Below are 18,765 nucleotides of genomic sequence, written 5' to 3'. Positions count from 1 at the left end.
TTAATTGTATAAAAGATGTGTATGATGTTAATGATAGCAACAGCTACACCTCATGAATTGTTTGTTGTTGCTTTTAGTGACAGAGAATATCCACGCCTTGGCCAGATGATTGTGGATTATGAAAATCCTTTAAAGAAAATGATGGAGGAATTTGTACCTCACAGTAAAGTATGTAACTACTTTTCACAGGCATGCAGTAACCTTAATTGGGAGAAACAGTGATAAAAAATAAATGTGCAAGAGTTTGTTTTGTTGAAGGCCATTTGCTATAAATTTTATCTGAGATTTCTGCTTACATTGAGTGTCTAGGGCTGGGGTTGATTAAAAAGCACAACCTGCAGAAATACAGGAATGGTAAGTCCATTAGTAGGGTGCCAATCTATTCACTAAGGATTAGAAATTAATTAAAAATCAGTTGTGGATCATCTGAGAATAACTACTTTTGTGTTTTGTGTTAGCTTGTAGCTTGAAGTTAGAGATTGACAATGTTTCTGTGATGTTGGTTGTTTTGCTCTGTTACCATCCTAGATGAATGTGATTTTCTGTTTTGTAACCTAAGGGGCTTTGCTTTGGATTGTCCTTAAACTGGGAGTCCAGGAGATCACCACTGCCTCTTTAACAGTAGCTCCTGTACTCAAAAGCTGATACTGCTGAGTTGCCTTCACTGAGTTAAAGGAGCTCAATTCCTTTAGTCCTTTCTGTACAGATGTTTCTAAGTTTCTGTTCTTACACTGTTGATTGTGTTGTAGTTCTGAGATCTAGGCTCTATTTTCATGTAAGAATATCTTAGAAAAGTTACAGAAGCCTTGCCAAAGTATATCTTATCACTTCCCATTTGCTCACTAGATTTGTTATTCTGTCAAAGCAAACTAAATTTCTCTGATCAGGACTGACCAACTGTTATAAAGACATTACTTTCTAGGTGCTTGCAAATTAATTGCTTAACAGTTACAACTTACTTTGGAGTCTTCAGCAGTAGCTTAAGTTAAATTCTAAGTTATTACCTAAAGTTTTTAAGGTTTGGATTTTTCTTTACCTATTTTGAGGTTTAGTACTGGTTGTGTTTTCCTTCTCTAATTTCCTTTCTAGATTTTTCTCAATTTCCTTAAACTTTTCAGTATTGTCACTAGAAGTTCAGAGCTTTCCAGCTACTTTCCTAAGTGCTCTGAAGTGAAATAGTTTCCAATACTTCTAACTTTCTGTAATCTTATTGGTGTTATGTTTTCCATGATTCCTGTCTTGTTAAGACTCATTTAGCTAATGCTGTCATTTACAAGTAATCTTTTCTAATGCACATTTTAGCAAAGATGCTTTACTTCTCAGTATTATCTTTGTTTATGCTCTTGTATTTAATAGTGGATCAGTCCTTTCCATTGACACCTTTGTAAAGATGCCTTTCAGTCCAATTTTTGCTCTTGTGATTATTCTGTGCTAGAAGCATAAATTGGATCAGGGATCTTTTCAGGTGCTGCTCTACAGAAACATTCTTGGGCTGCACTCTCGTGGAACTGCACACTGAAGTTGTCAGTGTAATCCCACTGCTTTGCAGCAAACTAGTCCTTTGTATTTGTTTAGTCCTTTGTATTTGTTTAGTCCTTTGTATTTGTTTATTATTTGTTTAGTCCTTGACATTTAGCTTTGGCAGATGACTTTGGTTTTTTGGCCTGCGTGACCTCCTCTGCTCTCACACTGTTCAGATCTGGCTCCCTGAGGATTCATTCAAACACCACTATTGATAAAAAAGTCAGGGGAAAGACTTAGGATACACTTTCCCAGATAAGCTTAATTTGCTACAGAGATAGTATCTGTAGACAGTATCTGCTCAAAAGAATTAGAGTTTGCTACCATGGGGAAAGACATACCAAAGGAAGTGGCAGGGAAGGGAGTAGCACAGCAACTGGGATGCTTGAATAAGTAATGGACAACTTCCAGTTGTGTGTGAGAGGGCTTTTGTGCCTTATTTTATGCCTTACTTTTTCCATGTCCTCTAATTCTGAGCTCAGAATTTTGTAACTCTAACTAAAATAATAGAAATCAAATTCTTCCTTCTTTGCATCCTTCCTCTAGCCTGGAGTAGTCTTTTATATGTTAAATAAGCTAGGTGCAATGGGATTTAACCTTACGTTTAATTTCAAAACTAGTTCACTAAAATGTTTTGGTGACTGTTAGTAATAATGCTGAGGAAACAGCTCTGCTGATGAAAAAGTACTGACCATTCCAACTAATCATTAGCCTGCTTTCTAGTCCCTTTCAGATGCTCTGATTTCACTCCAGATGGTCTATCCTCGACGAAATCTCTCAGCTGACCAGTGGAGAAACGCACAACTGCTGAGCCTCATCAGTGCCCCCAGCACAATGCTCAATCCTGCACAGTCTGACACAGTATGCTCTTTTAATTTACATTCTGTGATAGAGTTAAGTAAGGTTTTCTGTCAAATAATTGTCCGTTGGCTTACTTCTATGTGATTTTTCATCAGAGAAGAAAATACGCTGATTAGAACAGGGGGAAAGTTTTCTCTCATTAAGTAAAGTTTCTGTTACATTAACTTGTGCCTTCAGCTTCTGTAATTTATTGACCAGAAGATGAGGGGAAGCAATGTTAACTTCTGCAGTTGTAAAGGGGAGGAATCCTGAGTACCCTCTTAGGTGTTTGTGAGCCAGGAGACTGGAATTCAGAGCTGGTCCTTCCTTTAAAATTTATGTTTGCATTGCTGCCTCAGCTGTGATAGCAATAGTTATCTTTCTGAAAAAAATTGAAGCTTTAATAGCTGTCAGGTTGTGATTAGTATCCATCAAAAGCTTTTAATTCTTGAATATTATTAAATACAATGTTTATTGAAAATAAATATTTGTCAACATTTGTTCAAGATTTTGGAGGGTATGGAAGCTCACTTAATATTCTAACCCTCAGTTTCTGAAGTGCTGAAACACTGAATCACTGTTAGTGGTCAGTGGCCTTCTATGATCAGCATTTAAGGCTTTGTTTGTCCCTTTTTGCTAAGAAGTACTTATAACTAGTGTGCTACAAATTACTGTTCTTTTAACAGATGCCATGTGAATACCTATCTCTGGATGCAATGGAAAAATGGATCATTTGTGAGTAAAATACTCTGAAACAGCTCATGGTTGCATTAAAAAAAAATTGGTTAACATTTAAGACTACTTGCTTTCTGTACTGTACAATAGCTGTATTAATTACAGCTATTAATTACAATTAATAGCTTGATTAAATTTCATTTGTACTAATATGCAGTGAAGCTAGAATTTAGCATGTGCTGCTAAATCATGCATGTGCATCAGTTTGTTCCAGACTTTGGAAGTGAGGGCTTCAGTAATTTGATGAAAGTAGTCAAGTAGTATCAGCATACTCCATTATTTTATACTCCAGCATAAAGTAATTAATTTCACACAAATATTGCAAAAATGCTTCCATTAGAAGTGGGGAGGGAGGTATTTTTTATATATTGGAAAATGTTATACATTAAAGAGTTTATTAATGATCTATGCAGACTATTTATACAAAGTACATAATCATCTCACTGTTCTCTTACTGTCTTTGTGCATCTGATTTGTGACATACATCAATGTGAACTTTTGAAGTTGGATTTATTTTGTGCCATGGAATCCTTAATAGTGATGCTACAGCTTTGAATCTTTGGAAACTTGCACTTCAAAGCAGCTCTTGCTTGGCTCTCTTTCGAGACGAAGTGTTTCATATTCACAAAGCTGCAGAAGATTTGTTTGTAAACATAAGAGGGTAAGTTTTTGTTCTTCTTTCAGAATCTCTGCTAAAAACACCATATTTCTTGAAGGACTGTTTCAAACAGATTACTTCTGTTTCATATAAGTTTGGCTTAGGTACACAAATATTTTGCTTGGTATCATGACTGTTCCTTAATGCATAAGTTTTAGGGGCCTGATTTCATAACCACTACACCTTTTTTTATCTCAGTTCTGAAAGCCTGGTGAATCAGTCTCTAAAATGGCACGTCTCTAAGATTAATGATCTCACCCACAAATCTTGATTTACTGAAAGGAAAAGATGTTATGAATGTTGGGTTTGCTTGAAAAATTGCATCTTGCTGCCACTAATTCTGCAGTACATTATATGAAAACTCAGAAACAAAGTTGAGACCTCTACCAGCAAACACCAGGAGCACTTCAGTAGATTTTTGGTTTGGGGATCTAGTTTTGGCATTTAGCTCTGCTCAGGAGCTGGTGTGTGTTTTCTGCTGTATCCTGCTTGCTACAACATTGTAGCTCCTCTCAAGTCCCACTCAGCTCTTTCTGAAATGTGCTACTGACTCTTATACCACATGTGGTTGCTTTTTACTTGCAGCTACAACAAGCGTATCAATGACATCAGAGAGTGCAAAGAAGCTGCTGTTTCACATGCGTAAGTGTCTTAAGGTTTTCTGACTGATTTTAGGATTGCTTTTCATAAAGCGAAGTTATAAGGATTGTACAAACAGAATCTGTCAAATGCAGAATTAGTCATGCATTTTCAAATGAATCATTTACTGATTGTTCTTTTAAATCTGGATTTGCTTAATGTTATTATGGATTTAACTTCCCAAGTTCTGGATTAGTTTTCAAATTATCAGGATGATAGCATTTAGTTTATTCATTAGTTATGTTTCATCTGATTACAAAAGGTCAATGCAGATGAAATAGAAATGTTTTAATGTAGTCAAATGCACATCACAGAGAGGGGGCAGAGAACTTGGGGTTTAAATTTATTGATGCTTTAAAAATATATGGTGTTGGAGATGAGAATGCCAATTTTTTGAACCACATTCTTCAAAATTCTGAACTTTTGAAGTTGATATAATATAATCTGCCTATGTTTGGTTTTAAATGCTCTTGAAAATGAAGTATTCTTTGTCTGGCGTAGTGGATAATGTATGTTCTTTTGATGCAGTGGCTCAATGCATAGAGAGAGACGCAAGTTTTTACGTTCTGCACTCAAAGAACTGGCCACTGTCTTGTCTGACCAGCCAGGCCTCTTGGGTCCCAAGGTAATGACAGCTTTTTTGGTGTCATTTGTGCAAAAACCAGTGTGTTTCTCAATGGTAAATCCAATCTTTATTTTCTTTGGGGGGAAAAACCTCCTTGCTTCACTCCGAGAAAACCTACTTAGTTTTTAAGTTCTTGGGTTTTAGAGGCTAGTTGCCTCTTGAGTGCACAAACTATTCAGCTGTGGTGTATATTGATAAGTTTATATATTGATATATATTGATAAGTGAACAATTTTTGTTTTTCAGGCACTTTTTGTATTTATGGCATTATCCTTTGCTCGTGATGAAATTATTTGGCTTCTTCGTCATGCAGATAATATGCCAAAGAAGAGCGCAGATGATTTCATAGATAAGTATGTGCATTTTTGATGCAGTTCCTTCAAAAATAGAATTTCACAGACAAAAGAAATTTGAAGGCAGTGGAATCTCAGAAAAGGTTGGCTATATGGAGCAGCTGGGAATGTTCAGAAAATTTTTACTTGGGAATATTAAGTGTCCCACCAAAACATAAAACTAGAAATACTGTCCTAGAAATTGGAGCACATCAGTGAAAATTCATATATAAAATAGAAATATTTTATATAACTTAGTTTTTTAACTTTGAATAGGCAAAAATAAAGGTTTTTTTCACATGTCTTCATTGATTTTGCATTGATTAAATCAATGAAGGAGGCAAGAAAACTTTCAAAAAACTTTATTTGTTGATTTGTAGATTGTCTCTTGTAGCAAAACTGTCTTTTAAATCAGCTAAGCTTTAGTTATGTAAAACAGCTTTAGTGTCACCATAAACAGATGGTAAAAATGAGAAATATGATGACAAGATCTTACAAGTGTGGATAGGCAGGAGACTTCTCAAGATTATTGGACACAAGGTTGAACTGAATGACTGCAGGATTTTAAACAAGTAACAATCACAAGGGCATTTATAGAGCTGGAGTGGGAAAATCTTGGATTCTCTCCACTGGATTTAGGTGCTAAGGAAAGATGGAGGTTCCAGAGCCTCTCTGAAACAACCTGTGCAAGTATTTAACCATCCTCATGGCTTGGGAAAAAACCCAGAAACGCAGTTATTAGACTTGTATTTTTCAGGTTTAACTACTTTTTGAGAAAAACGTTTTTTCAAATTGAGCTGTACAGAAGGGCTTCTTATTCAGAAAAAGAACTGAATAGTTACACAAACCTTTGAGGATTACTATGATGATATCCTGCTAACTTATGTCCTGTTGAGTGGATTTGAGCTTGCAGAGAAAATTACCTATGTAAGCTCCTTTTACAACATTAACCAATACTTTCCTACAGAGATTAGGTATTGATAATTGTTTTAAAAACAAGATGTAGGAGGAAATTCCCATGATAGATATTTGTTTGAATATTTTGAGTGACATTTCTAAGCTTGTCCTTGTTTTTTTGTCTAGGCACATAGCTGAGCTGATATTCTACATGGAGGAGCTCAGGGCACACGTGCGGAAATACGGACCAGTGATGCAGAGATATTATGTACAGTATCTCTCTGGCTTTGATGCAGTGGTCTTAAATGAGCTGGTGCAGGTATGGCAACATCATGGTTCTGCCTTCTCAAATGCAAATTTTAACAAGGGCTTTTTGTCCAAAATGACATCATAAAGTGCATCCCAGTTTGTGGATTTTGGTGAACGCTACGGAGTAAACCAGATTAATTTACTGCTTAATTCTGGGGTTTAGACTTATATAAAAACTTGTGGGTTTTATATATAATCACAGAATATCCAGAATTGGAAGAGACCCACAAGGCTCATCAAAGTCCAGCTCCTGGCCCTGCACAGGACACCCCAGCAATCCCACCCTGTGCCTGAGAGCATTGTCCAAATGCTCCTGGAGCTCTGGCAGCCTTGGGGCTGTGACCCAAGCCCTGGGGATCCTCTGAGGGAGGAACCTTTTCCTAATATTTTCCTTTCCTTTTCCTAATATCCAGCCTCACCCTCCCCTGACACAGCTTCATACATTACAAGTGGTATGAATTTATATACTTCAGTGTTCATATTTGAATATTATGAAGTACTGTTATGTTTAGAGGCTGTGGAACAGGTACTGTCACTGAAGGAGTGTAGAAACCTTTTCTTATTTAGCCCAACCAAGAAAGGATAAACTTTCTGAAGTGCTTTGGTTTTATTTCCTGGTGACCCCACTAGATGGAGCCCAAGCTGAAATGAGGGGAAAAATGGGCTTGAATTTTAGTTGACATTAATTCATAACAGATGTCAAGCCCCAGATTAGACAAGTGATTGAGAGGTCATTGCGATGTTTTTCAGCCTTTAGGTTTCAATGTCAGTTTTTTCTGGAATTAAGGGAAACTTCTGCATTACATTACTTAACAGAATTGTGGTCCTATTTAGTAAAACTACAAAGATTTATGTTGCATTTTGTAAAATTTAAATGCTTAGTAAAATAAATTCAAATTTTTTGTAAAAAAAATTTTGAGGGAGGGGTTTTTTGGACGTAAAGTAATGCTGATGTGGGCTCCATTAAACCCTGCAATAACCAGATTTTCATTGCAGACAGGATAGAAAATGTAGTATAACTACATTCACTGACAGATTTTCCCATTTTGAGCTGCTATTGGTTTGGAAATAATCTTTTCTAGGTATTTGTCATCAGCCAATGAATTAAAAAGTGAAAGCTATTAAATAGCAGTATTTGAAAAATTCCATTGATTAAGTTACCTCTTGTAGGTTTTTGAACATTTCAGAGTATAGCTGATAAATGGGGCATAGATATTGATATTATTTCATAAACCAAGTTCAAAGTAATAATAATAATAATAACAACAACAACAACAACATTTCTTTTAGAATCTTTCAGTGTGCCCAGAGGATGAATCAATCATCATGTCCTCTTTTGTAAACACAATGACTTCACTAAGTGTGAAACAAGGTAAGTTTAAATGATCTTGGAAAATTGGCAGATTCCTCTGAAAAGTTTCATCACTTTTGTTTCATGTCATCAGTAGAAGGAGATAAACTGATTTGGTTCCCTCGTTTCTCTTTCCTTTTTGTATCTGCTTCTTGTGGTGTCTCCCTTTTTCAAAGGATGCTATTGGGTAGTAATCCAACCTTTTAATACAGAAAACATTACACATACTATCCTCTAGATATTTTAATTCCTTTTACTGCAACTGTACTGGATCAAAATTCTTGGGTAAAAACATGAGGTTCATTACCCAAATCATTCTTTAGTCTTTTGGGTTTTTTAGAAGGTCTGATCTAGTCTATCTGAATTTGTTATTGCTGTCTAAGGGTTTTCTGTTCTATATTTTTCCCTGATGCAGTTGAAGATGGAGAGGTGTTTGACTTCAGAGGAATGAGATTAGATTGGTTCAGATTGCAGGTAAGAATTGGTCCATATGCATGATGTTTCACTAAAAACCAAACTGTTTCATAGATTACTGCTGTTCTAGATTACTCTCATTCTGCAAGTGGGTGACAGGCTATCTAAAAACAACCTACTCTTGAAATCAAGCAAATACTTCAACAGATAATTTGCTATGTTTTGATATAACTTTGTCTGCTTTGGGTTCTTTTTGCAAATCATCCCCTGGGGTGTTTATAACAGTTCAGAAATAGAATGTGTTGAGGCTGAGCTGTTTGGTGGGTGTGCAGAGTGTGATTCAACGTGCCTACACTGGTAAGGGAGAGATTACAAATTTGTTTTTTGCCAATACATTTGTTCAGCATTTTGTCTGTAAATTAGTGCCTTATTCAGTGGTTGTTGAGAGATTTCACTGAAAGGCAGTTTGCTGTTTTTTAAGCCCTAGTGGAAAGAGAAGAATCCCTGCATGGTCTTCAAATACACAGGTGTCCTGTGCATAGCACAAACAGTATTTAACATTGGTACTAAGCAATAGCAATGGAATTTGCAAAAAGCAGCTGCAGTTATAAATTGTGTTTTCTTTCCAGGCCTACACCAGTGTTTCTAAAGCTTCACTTGGCCTTGCAGACCATAGAGAACTGGGAAAAATGATGAACACAATCATTTTCCACACAAAAATGGTAGATTCTTTGGTGGAGATGTTGGTGGAAACCTCAGATCTTTCTATCTTTTGGTATGCTACTAACATGACTGTACAAGTTTTTTATTATTTGTTTGGTTTGTCCTTGCAAGTGTGATTTTTAAATAGCACACTCTGTAGGAATATCGGCCAGTGGAAGAATCGATTGTAATTTCTGGTTTCTAGCAGAATTAGTTTGAAAAAAGTATTTATGAACATTTGTCAGACATGTTCTGACAGTCATATAATTGATCAGGAATCATTTGCAGATTTCTCCTTAATACTTCTTGACAAAAAGTGCAAGTTTTTACAGTCCCTATGTGGCAAACATCAGAATAAAGAAATGATTATGGTAATAATAATAATGTAAAATAGACGTCCCAATAAAATGCATAGGAAGTGATTGTAGAAAACAAACAAAACTGCCTCATACTTTGATCATTTTTTGGTATACAAAATGTGTTTACAATTACATTTGGTTTGTGTGAAGTAACCCTTATTTGCAGCAAAAAATATACATATTGCATTTAAATGTCTGATTAATAACTGATTAATTCTGTTCAGTTTTTATAGTCGTGCTTTTGAGAAGATGTTTCAGCAGTGTTTGGAGCTTCCCTCTCAATCCAGATACTCAATTGCATTCCCACTGCTTTGCACTCACTTTATGAGCTGTACCCATGAACTATGCCCTGAAGAGGTAATTTTTCAATTTTAGTTATTTTCATCTCTTATTCAACAAAGAGTGAACTAGAGCTGAACATGGCAAAAAGGTGTTTGTTATGGCAATTTGACATTTGAGGGAGGAGAGGGCTAAAAATGTAAAAATGGAGGTAAAACAAGTGGATACCTTGTTAGATGACTCTTCATGCATAAATCTCTAAATCCTTTTCTCAAGTGAGAAAGAATTTTGATCTTTGCTTTAAAGAAGGATTACCTAGGGTACAAAAATTAGGCTTAGATGCTAATAAATCCCCTATGCCTGTTTAAACTTAGAAGCAACAGTTTTCCTCTTAAATGATTTATAAACTCATGGCTGGGAGAAGGAAATAGGAAGCTGGGAGTTCTATATGGCTTGTTACAGTTGGTTTTCAGTAGGAAAAAAAAAAAGTGATACACAGTATAATACAAGCATTTGCTTTGGTCAGAACTGGGTAATGGAAACCTTGTTGGTTAGAGGTAGAATTTAAAAAATACTGTGGTGCTTGAAGAAATGCACTCTGTTAAAGGAAGCAGTTAGAATCTGAGGAAATTCTTTCTATTTTTGTTGTAAGGGCATAAATCCTTTAGTATATTTCCTGTATGTTCATTGACTTTGAAATTAGTCTGGGTGTTAACTTGTCCATTGTTATCTAGTACTTATGAAAATGTTGTTTTCATTGCTAACAGTGCTCATCTGAAACAATTAGTTGAGTAAGATTTATTGTAATATACAAAATATGGGGTATTCTTATTTAAAAATAAAATTATTTTCTGCTAAACTTCATTACAGTATACGTCTATATAGGTATTTTCCTTGTATGCTTTGCTTCAAATAGCAGCCAATGCTATTCATATTAGAGAAGCAATATAAAGTTTCCAGGAAAGCTGACCCCTTCAGGACAAGAGACATCTTTGAGAACAATTATAGTAACAGTAAGAAATCAGTAGCCAGAGTCCACTGGACACTAGTTACTGTGCATTCAGCTGCAGCAAGCACATTTTGTCACAACCAGCAGAACTTGAAATTCAATATCTGAATTGTATTCCTTGGTAACTATTATCATTTTGGAAAAATAATCTTTGCTGTGCTGTGTACAGTGTGTCATAGTGTGGCTGATAGAAAGTAAACATCAGTGGTGAAAGGAGGATTTCAGCAAGACAGAGGCTGTTCTTGTGCAGATCCAGTGAGAAAGGAACAGAATCCAGAAATTAATGCAGCAGGGCTTTATTATTGACTTTCTCAGTGATCTGAAGGACACTGCTTTCTCTATAGCTTGAGTTGCATGCTCTTTTCCCCCTAGACTTAGTATTGGCACATACTAATGAAGAGGACATTCACAGAGACCTTGGGATATTGGACTCATTGAAGCAGATTTGATCCAAAATTAAATGTGAAAACCTACTTCTTCAAACATTATTTTTGCCTCCTTAAAAAAAAATAAATTAATGGTGACTTTGAAAATTTCATTGTTCAAATTGCTTCCAAAAACAAAAACCAGCCAGGAGTCAAGATTATTGAGGACTAATAAATTTATTATTTCCCATATCCTAGTTCTATGATTAGTGAACTGTTCTCTGCAGTGCTGTAGGACTGATGGGAACTGAAAATCCTGCTTCCTTTTCTCCCTTTTGAACAGCGACATCATATTGGGGATCGAAGCCTTTCCTTGTGTAACATGTTCTTGGATGAAATGGCCAAGCAGGCTCGAAATCTCATCACAGACATTTGCACAGAACAGTGTACACTGAGTGACCAGGTGAGTATGGTTGTGTCTGTTTTAATTCTCCTTGGAGATTTTCTCCATTCAGCTTTCTGGATATTTTCTGTTTGCTTTTTTCTGTGTTTTGGGGTAAACTTTCTGTTTATAAAACTGAAGGTGATTTGAGCAAGAATTTTTAATACTAGAATTGTGTCAAAGGAATGTGTTATTTGTGTGATGAAATGTGCTAAAAAAACTGGATTTTAATTTGGAGGGGCTGTTTCTTTTTGTTTACTAGTTGTTGCCAAAACATTGTGCCAAAACCATCAGTCAAGCAGTGAACAAGAAGTCAAAAAAACAGACTGGAAAGAAAGGAGAACCTGAAAGAGAGAAACCAGGAGTAGAAAGCATGAGGAAAAACAGATTGGTTGTGACAAAGTAAGTTGCTTCTTCTGTTCTTTTCACCTTGAATCCCAAGTCAAAATATGTTTCACACATTTCAATATGTTTTACATATTGAATGCTTCTTGCTTAATTTTTTTGAATAAATTTATTTGGCTGTAAGTTTGACAGCTTTGCAGTTTGGAGCTTATGATGCTTCTGTGGCTTGTATAGAGACTGAATTTTGTTACATAAGTAATAGGAGTTTTTGTCACTTGAATTTATCCCTTGGCTGTTTCCTTTCCTGAGCAAGAAGAATCCCTATGCTGTAGCTAGGCTTCCTGAACAGTCATATTAACTGTGGGCATGTGAGCCCAAGGAGTGGGTGGCATCTCTGATTCTACCTTGCTTTAGCACTCTTAAGTACAGGCTGGACAGGAAGTTCTTGCTGTCTTCTAAATCACTTAAGCATCTATTCTTTTTTTGGGGGGTAGAAAAGAAAAAATATAGATAAATATATCTCACATCACTGTATTTAATGCAGATCAGTATGCAGCTGTAGGATGTGTTCTTGGCTAAAATACTGGGTTTTAAGTATGCTAGAAAAGTGTCTCAGAGCAGAACATGATAATGAAGAGTTAGACCTGTGCTTGCTTTTGAAGAATTATGCATTCAGTATGTGCCTTCTTCCATGATAATATACACTTCTGTTACATTAAATATTTTTCTTAATATCTTGTCTATTTTAAAGCCTGGACAAACTGCATACTGCACTTTCTGAGCTCTGCTTCTCAATCAATTATGTACCAAACATGGTGGTTTGGGAGCACACGTTTACCCCAAGAGAATATTTGACATCTCACCTGGAAATCCGCTTTACCAAGTAAGAAACATTGGAGAGTTAGAGACATTGATACACAAAATAAGCCTTTGCTAGTTTATGTTGGAAATATTGTGTACTTACTACATTAAACTAGGTGTTAAAGGTGGATTGTGAAACCTGTGAGTAGAATCCCAGCAAAATGATTATAAGTTACATGTGCAGACATACACAATAGGCAATTCCTTTTTTAAAATAAAATATGTTGAAATCCATGTCATCTATTTAACAGCCAGATCCTGCATTCCCAATCCTGTGCATTTTGTAGGAGCTGGTGATGGCTGTTTGTAGGCATGTATGAAGATATGTATTCCCACCATTCTTTTGCACAGTGCTGGAATGTTTTTGAGTATTTGAGTCCACTGCCTTGCTGAAAGGAAGCCTAAAAATCAGAAGTCAAGATCTGACAAAGCCAACTGAGAATATGTGCAGTTACTTTTCTTTTTTTTTTTTTTTTAATAAAGTGTTGATAATTGATATTCCTGTGTGTTCTTACCTTGATCTTCCCACAATTTTTTACAGAAACAGGCAAATAGCAGCTTCTGGAGAGGACTTCATATTAAACCAGCCAGTTATCCTGCTATTTTGTACCAAAGATTACTGGTTATATATTTCAAGCAGGGTATAAGGCTTAACCAGTTTAATCATTCAGACGTAATATTAGCTCACTGGAGCATTCCATCAGTAAGATAAGGTGGCATACAAATGAAGATAACTTGATGATGTTTCAAGGAGTCAGCTCTTCAGGTTTATGAACTTAGAGCAGTGTTAGTCACTTGTGCTATTATTTTATTTGGAGGAGTTCAGCTTGTGGATTGGGGCTGAAGCAACAGGCACATTACTTTCAGAGACTGCTTTCCTTTTTTTTGCTTCATGAAAGAAATGAAACTTGTTAGCAGAACATAATAGATATGCAATTTAAAATTATTTTTCAGATCTGCAAGTGGCATTTCATTCAGAGGCTTGCAGTGTTCCTTAAAAGACAGTGTTACTGTCTCACTGTTAGGGTTTCTTTACTGTTTTAAGCTCCTCTGTGTCATGTGTGCTTGGACTGAAGCTTATTATTATGCCACTTAATCTTGTTATTGTGTCCATTTTGAATTTATTTTAAAATAAGACACTACCTCAGAAGTAAACTACTGAAAATACTTATTTACATATGTTCAAGCAACATCAAAAAAGTTACTCTAAATAATGTGTTCTCCTCCAGAGTAACTCATCCTGTTTACCTGTGATGAAGGTTGTTATCTACCAATTTCTTTTGTTTTACTTTCTGTACTGTCTTTGAAAAGTACATATTACTTAAAAGCTTAGCTCTTAAAAGTCTGAGACCATTATAAATTTAAAATAAACACTACAACAAGTATTTGTTTACTAAGACTGCCTGCAAGGATCCCCTGACACAGTGTTTGAGGACTTGGTTCCAGTGACATACTGGATAAGGTCCATGTCCATGTATGATAAATGCAATATACAGTCCTTCTAACAGTTCTGCTCTACCATGAAAGCTAGCCTGTGAACATCTATTTTTATTTATAGTGAGAATTTGAGCAAATTAAGGTATGTCCTGCAATTTCTTGGTTCCTTGATTAAAGATAGAAATCACTGTTTTAGCTGAAGGGAGATGTATTTTTCATAATAGGATTTCTGTTATTACTTTACGTATATACTGGATATATTTTACAATTCACACTATACTACAGCTATGTGGGTATTTTTAAGGATATTTCAAACTATAACAGCAGCTTTGGTCAAATAATTTTTTGTGTTAATATGCTTTGAACACTTGAATACATGATTGCTCTTGCATTTCCCATAAGTTCTGCATTTTAAAAGACTTGAACAAAACTAATTTATTTGCTGAAGTAGTTACATAAGCCTTGCACAGTGTGGGTTGCTCATATATATGTGGGGGAAAAAAACGTTATTTAAAAAGGGCTTGGTGAGTATTCTTAGTCTCATGAAATTTTTACTGGAACCACAGATAGAATTGCCTTTGGAATCCAAAGCAGTTTTTAAAAGTGCTGCTGTAGCATGTGCATTGATCAGAGTTTTATACATGAGGATTTGAGCAGTATTCAAGTCAAGTGAATATTTTACATGCTTGAAAGGCTTTCAGACCAGGTTGGATGGAGCTCTTGAGCAACCTGGTCTAGTGGAAGGTGTCCCTGTCCATGGCAGGAGGGGTCAAACTAGCTGGTCTTTAAGGTCCCTTCCAACCCAGGCCATTCTGTGAAAATCTGTGGATATAAAATCGTCTTTATAGCTGCATCTTAGTTGAATTTTACTAAGAAATGAATTGATTTGTTTCCTATCCTTTTGTTTCCAAAAGGTCAATTGTTGGAATGACGATGTATAATCAAGCAACACAAGAGATTGCAAAGCCTTCAGAGCTGTTGACCAGTGTCAGAGCCTATATGACAGTCCTGCAGTCAATAGAAAATTATGTACAAATTGACATTACACGAGTGTTTAACAACGTTCTGCTTCAGCAAACCCAGCATTTAGATAGCCATGGTGAGCCAACCATTACCAGTCTCTACACAAATTGGTAAGTATTGCATGAATGCTTGTTACAGAATTTTTAGAGATTTTATTATTGTTGTTGTTGTTTAATGAAAAATCTAGAATTGGAGAAGTGGAGTTATATTAAATTCTCTTAAGTTTCCAACATCACATGTTTATTTGTCTCTGTACCTGTTAAAAGCAGCTTGAAATTTGCCTGTTGGCAAACTTATACTTTTTATAAGGATGAGACATAGAGTAAAATGCAGGCATCAGTTGAAGTATGAAAATAAAGCTTTGCTGTCCCTTATCACACAGCTGTATTTCATCTGCATAGAGTATCCATGAAGATGTGCCTTTTCATCTAAAACATTTCTCCTTTCTGATAAGGTATTTGGAGACTTTGCTACGGCAAGTCAGCAATGGTCACATAGCCTATTTCCCAGCTATGAAGGCTTTCGTGAATTTGCCTACAGAAAATGAATTGACATTTAATGCTGAGGAATACTCTGATATATCAGGTAAGCTTTGATGCTTCTACTCAATATTTGTGAAGGACAGTTACTGTTTTGCTTGAGTAATTGGAATAACAGCAACTCTCAGAGCAACTGTTACTGAAATAACAGCTAACTCTTAGAGTTAACAGTTGTTAGCTTTCAGTAGTGTTTTAGGTACTTTTTATTCTTGCTGCCTCTTGTCTCACTTTTCCTATTTTTGCTCAAAGTAGCATTGCATTTAAGCTAAAGAGATGGGTATATTGTGTGTCAGTTTACTACCATACAAATTCTTGTCTTTAAAATTATGCTTTTGAGTAAAATATTTTTTCACTTAAAACACCATGCTGCAAATAAATGAAGATGGAATATTGGAAGTATAAGAGTTTCTTTTCTTTCCCAGAAATGAGAGCCCTATCTGAACTTCTGGGACCATATGGCATGAAGTTCTTGAGTGAAAGTCTGATGTGGCACATCTCTTCACAGGTTGCTGAGCTTAAGGTAACCTTGGAAGCTGGTGGGTGGGAACATTAATTGAAATCTTCTTTAAACAGAAGGAACTTCAATGTTCAGAAGAACACAAGAGATCTGCATTTTCTTAGCTATTGATTTTCCTCTACATAAAGATAATCACTTTTCCCTTTCTGAAATAGGGTGCATTGAGACTGCAAAAATATTTTTATAAGAATAAACTATCTATTTTTTGCTTGAAGAGAGTTTGAGAATACAGTTTGGCACAGACTAAGTTCCTCAGCTAGCAGGATCTGACATTTTAGAGACGTGATTATGCAATCGCTAATTTAAATTTTAATCTGTTAAATATTTGGAGAATGATTTCAGGAAAGTTATTACATGTACTCTAATCTTACAAGTTGCTGATATGAGAGCTGTTAAAAGTTAGAAACAGACACATTTTCTTTTCTTCTGGCCAAACTGAAATGAAAACTACTGCACTTGAGTTTAACTGTTTCTGGCTAAGGTGTTGGGACTTGGAACTATGTCTTTGCTTTTTCATATTATAGTGGAAGAAAATTTCAAGTGAACTGCACCAAGGTTTAACAATCTGACTTCCACTCTTGATTCAATTTTTCAATTTTACCAACATTAAATTTCAGCTTAATTAATGAAAGCAACAAACCCAAAGAATTGATTACTTTGTGAATTTCTAATTTTATTGTAATATGTATACTTTTCTTCTAAAAAGCTGAGTGGCATAAGGACCTATTGTCTGATTTTCACAGAGTTAAATTCCTTTGCTTTAAGATGTGGTACACATTGCTCAATACAAAAGTCCTGTTCTAAGGGGTATCTAATTCTCTGCTTTTTGATTCAGAGCTTGCTTTTGTGTGTAGTAGTGACTGATGATGATACTGATCTTGTAGTCCCATTAAGAACACAGTGGACTCATCTCTGTTCCCTGGGGTCAGTTGTTTATCTGCCAGGTTGAAACGTCCTAAATCAGGCATTTGTGCAGTTGACATGCTGAAACCTATACCTGACATGGATCCTTCCTTCTTTATAGAAACTTGTGGTGGAGAATGTTGAAGTTCTAACACAAATGAGGACCAGCTTTGACAAGCCAGACCAGATGGCAGCACTCTTTAAAAGATTATCATGTGAGTATCTAACAAGATCCTGCTAAAGATACAGAGTTATTTTCTATATTTGAAAATGGAAAAATTAATTTCTCTGTATTGAATATCCATAAGTAGCAAGATGTACATGAGCTCATATAAACTGATGGATCATTTTGAACTTTTCCAGTCTTCTCATGTACAAAGTGAGATTTCAGTGTTATTTAGTGCACAGGCACTATATTAGTTATGAGTTTTGAGCATCATTTCAGGGATGATAATACCTAGCTGTAGCAGCAGTAATGTGAAAGCCTGGTACATAGCTTAATGTGAAACAAAAAATAATTACAGTCAAGAGGCATTTTTGTCCTCAAGAAAGCACAGAACCAGTGCTAGAATCCAGGACTGCCAGCTGTGTATACTAGGTTTCATTCCAGGAAGTGGTAAATGTGATTGTCTTCTACAGAAAATCCCATTGTGGATTCAGCTATAAAAACCTGCTTTAGCTCTGGTTATTTTGGCTCTTTTAAGGAAGGGCTTTGTTTCAGTACCTTGTTGTTTTCAATATTTTGTGTACTATTTTGTTTCTCTTTTTTGAAAAACTGATCTTGTCAACTTCAACACTTTGTCCATTGTTCTCTTTTCAGCTGTTGACAGTGTTTTGAAGAGAATGACAATTATTGGAGTTATCTTGTCTTTTCGGTCATTGGCACAGGAAGCACTTAGAGATGTAAGAAAGAACTGAATATGTTCTGAATCATTTTCATTGTATTTAACTTAATGGAATTGTAGGATATTTGAACCTTAACTGTTGAGGAATGCTTAAAACGTTGTCCTCTTAAAAGGTTGATGGCATGTGGGTAAAATGGCAATACTCAGTTGTAACTGAACTTGGAATTGCAACTTGGGGTGAGGGAATCTGTTTTTTGAGTACTGTTCAGAGAGCTGTTACATTAAAACATCACATTTAGTTTAGATCATGTTTTCTGTGTTTACTCATTTTAAAGGCTTCTATTTCTCTTCTTTATTGCAAACATTTATTAGACTTTAATATCTTAAATCTTCAAACAAATACAAATGCATTAAATAAAACCCATTAAAAAGGAAAATAAGCCCAGTAAAATAATGGTAGTGTCGAACTCATATTGAACATGGGAAGCAATTTTTCTCATTTTGTGCGTATTTGTGTCTTTTAGGTCTTATCCTACCACATTCCTTTCCTTGTAAGTTCCATTGAGGACTTCAAAGATCACATTCCAAGAGAGACTGACATGAAGGTAATGTTTGGCTGAAAGGGTGGTAGAGTAGTTTTGGAGTTTACTGAAAATATGGAAGCAACAAGACTTTCATGTTTAGTGTTGAACATCCAGACACAAAGAACAAAAGAACACCCTTTTTCTACTTTTTTTTCTTTTTCTTTTTTTTTTTACCCCCCAAGAGCTTAGTAATGTGGATTTGCAGCCTCTTAATGTTCTGGGGAAAAAATCACA

The 18,765-nt window shown here is 35.6% G+C and overlaps 1 protein-coding gene across 5 annotated transcripts in view; it reads left to right on the top strand.

Annotated features, from left to right (window-relative positions):
* The window catches only part of NCKAP1 (NCK associated protein 1), a 53,287-nt gene that overhangs the window by 23,067 nt on the left and 11,455 nt on the right, over positions 1–18,765 (top strand). For all 5 annotated transcript variants that reach the window (XM_036386394.2, XM_036386393.2, XM_036386392.2 and 2 more), the window contains 21 exons: positions 78–168; positions 2,245–2,382; positions 3,048–3,096; positions 3,601–3,757; positions 4,340–4,396; positions 4,922–5,018; positions 5,265–5,371; positions 6,434–6,566; positions 7,847–7,928; positions 8,323–8,381; positions 8,951–9,096; positions 9,607–9,739; positions 11,379–11,498; positions 11,740–11,879; positions 12,574–12,705; positions 15,035–15,253; positions 15,598–15,728; positions 16,105–16,202; positions 17,224–17,317; positions 17,923–18,005; positions 18,472–18,552. In XM_036386394.2, coding sequence (XP_036242287.1) covers positions 78–168; positions 2,245–2,382; positions 3,048–3,096; positions 3,601–3,757; positions 4,340–4,396; positions 4,922–5,018; positions 5,265–5,371; positions 6,434–6,566; positions 7,847–7,928; positions 8,323–8,381; positions 8,951–9,096; positions 9,607–9,739; positions 11,379–11,498; positions 11,740–11,879; positions 12,574–12,705; positions 15,035–15,253; positions 15,598–15,728; positions 16,105–16,202; positions 17,224–17,317; positions 17,923–18,005; positions 18,472–18,552 — 2,347 coding nt within the window. The remainder of the gene's footprint in view (positions 1–77; positions 169–2,244; positions 2,383–3,047; positions 3,097–3,600; positions 3,758–4,339; positions 4,397–4,921; positions 5,019–5,264; positions 5,372–6,433; positions 6,567–7,846; positions 7,929–8,322; positions 8,382–8,950; positions 9,097–9,606; positions 9,740–11,378; positions 11,499–11,739; positions 11,880–12,573; positions 12,706–15,034; positions 15,254–15,597; positions 15,729–16,104; positions 16,203–17,223; positions 17,318–17,922; positions 18,006–18,471; positions 18,553–18,765) is intronic.

Source organism: Molothrus ater, chromosome 7 (genome assembly GCF_012460135.2).
Source record: "Molothrus ater isolate BHLD 08-10-18 breed brown headed cowbird chromosome 7, BPBGC_Mater_1.1, whole genome shotgun sequence".
In the NCBI taxonomy this organism is placed as follows: Eukaryota; Metazoa; Chordata; class Aves; order Passeriformes; family Icteridae; genus Molothrus; species Molothrus ater.
The sequence above is the reverse complement of the archived record's forward strand: the minus strand, read 5'-3'. Positions and strand labels throughout refer to the sequence as shown.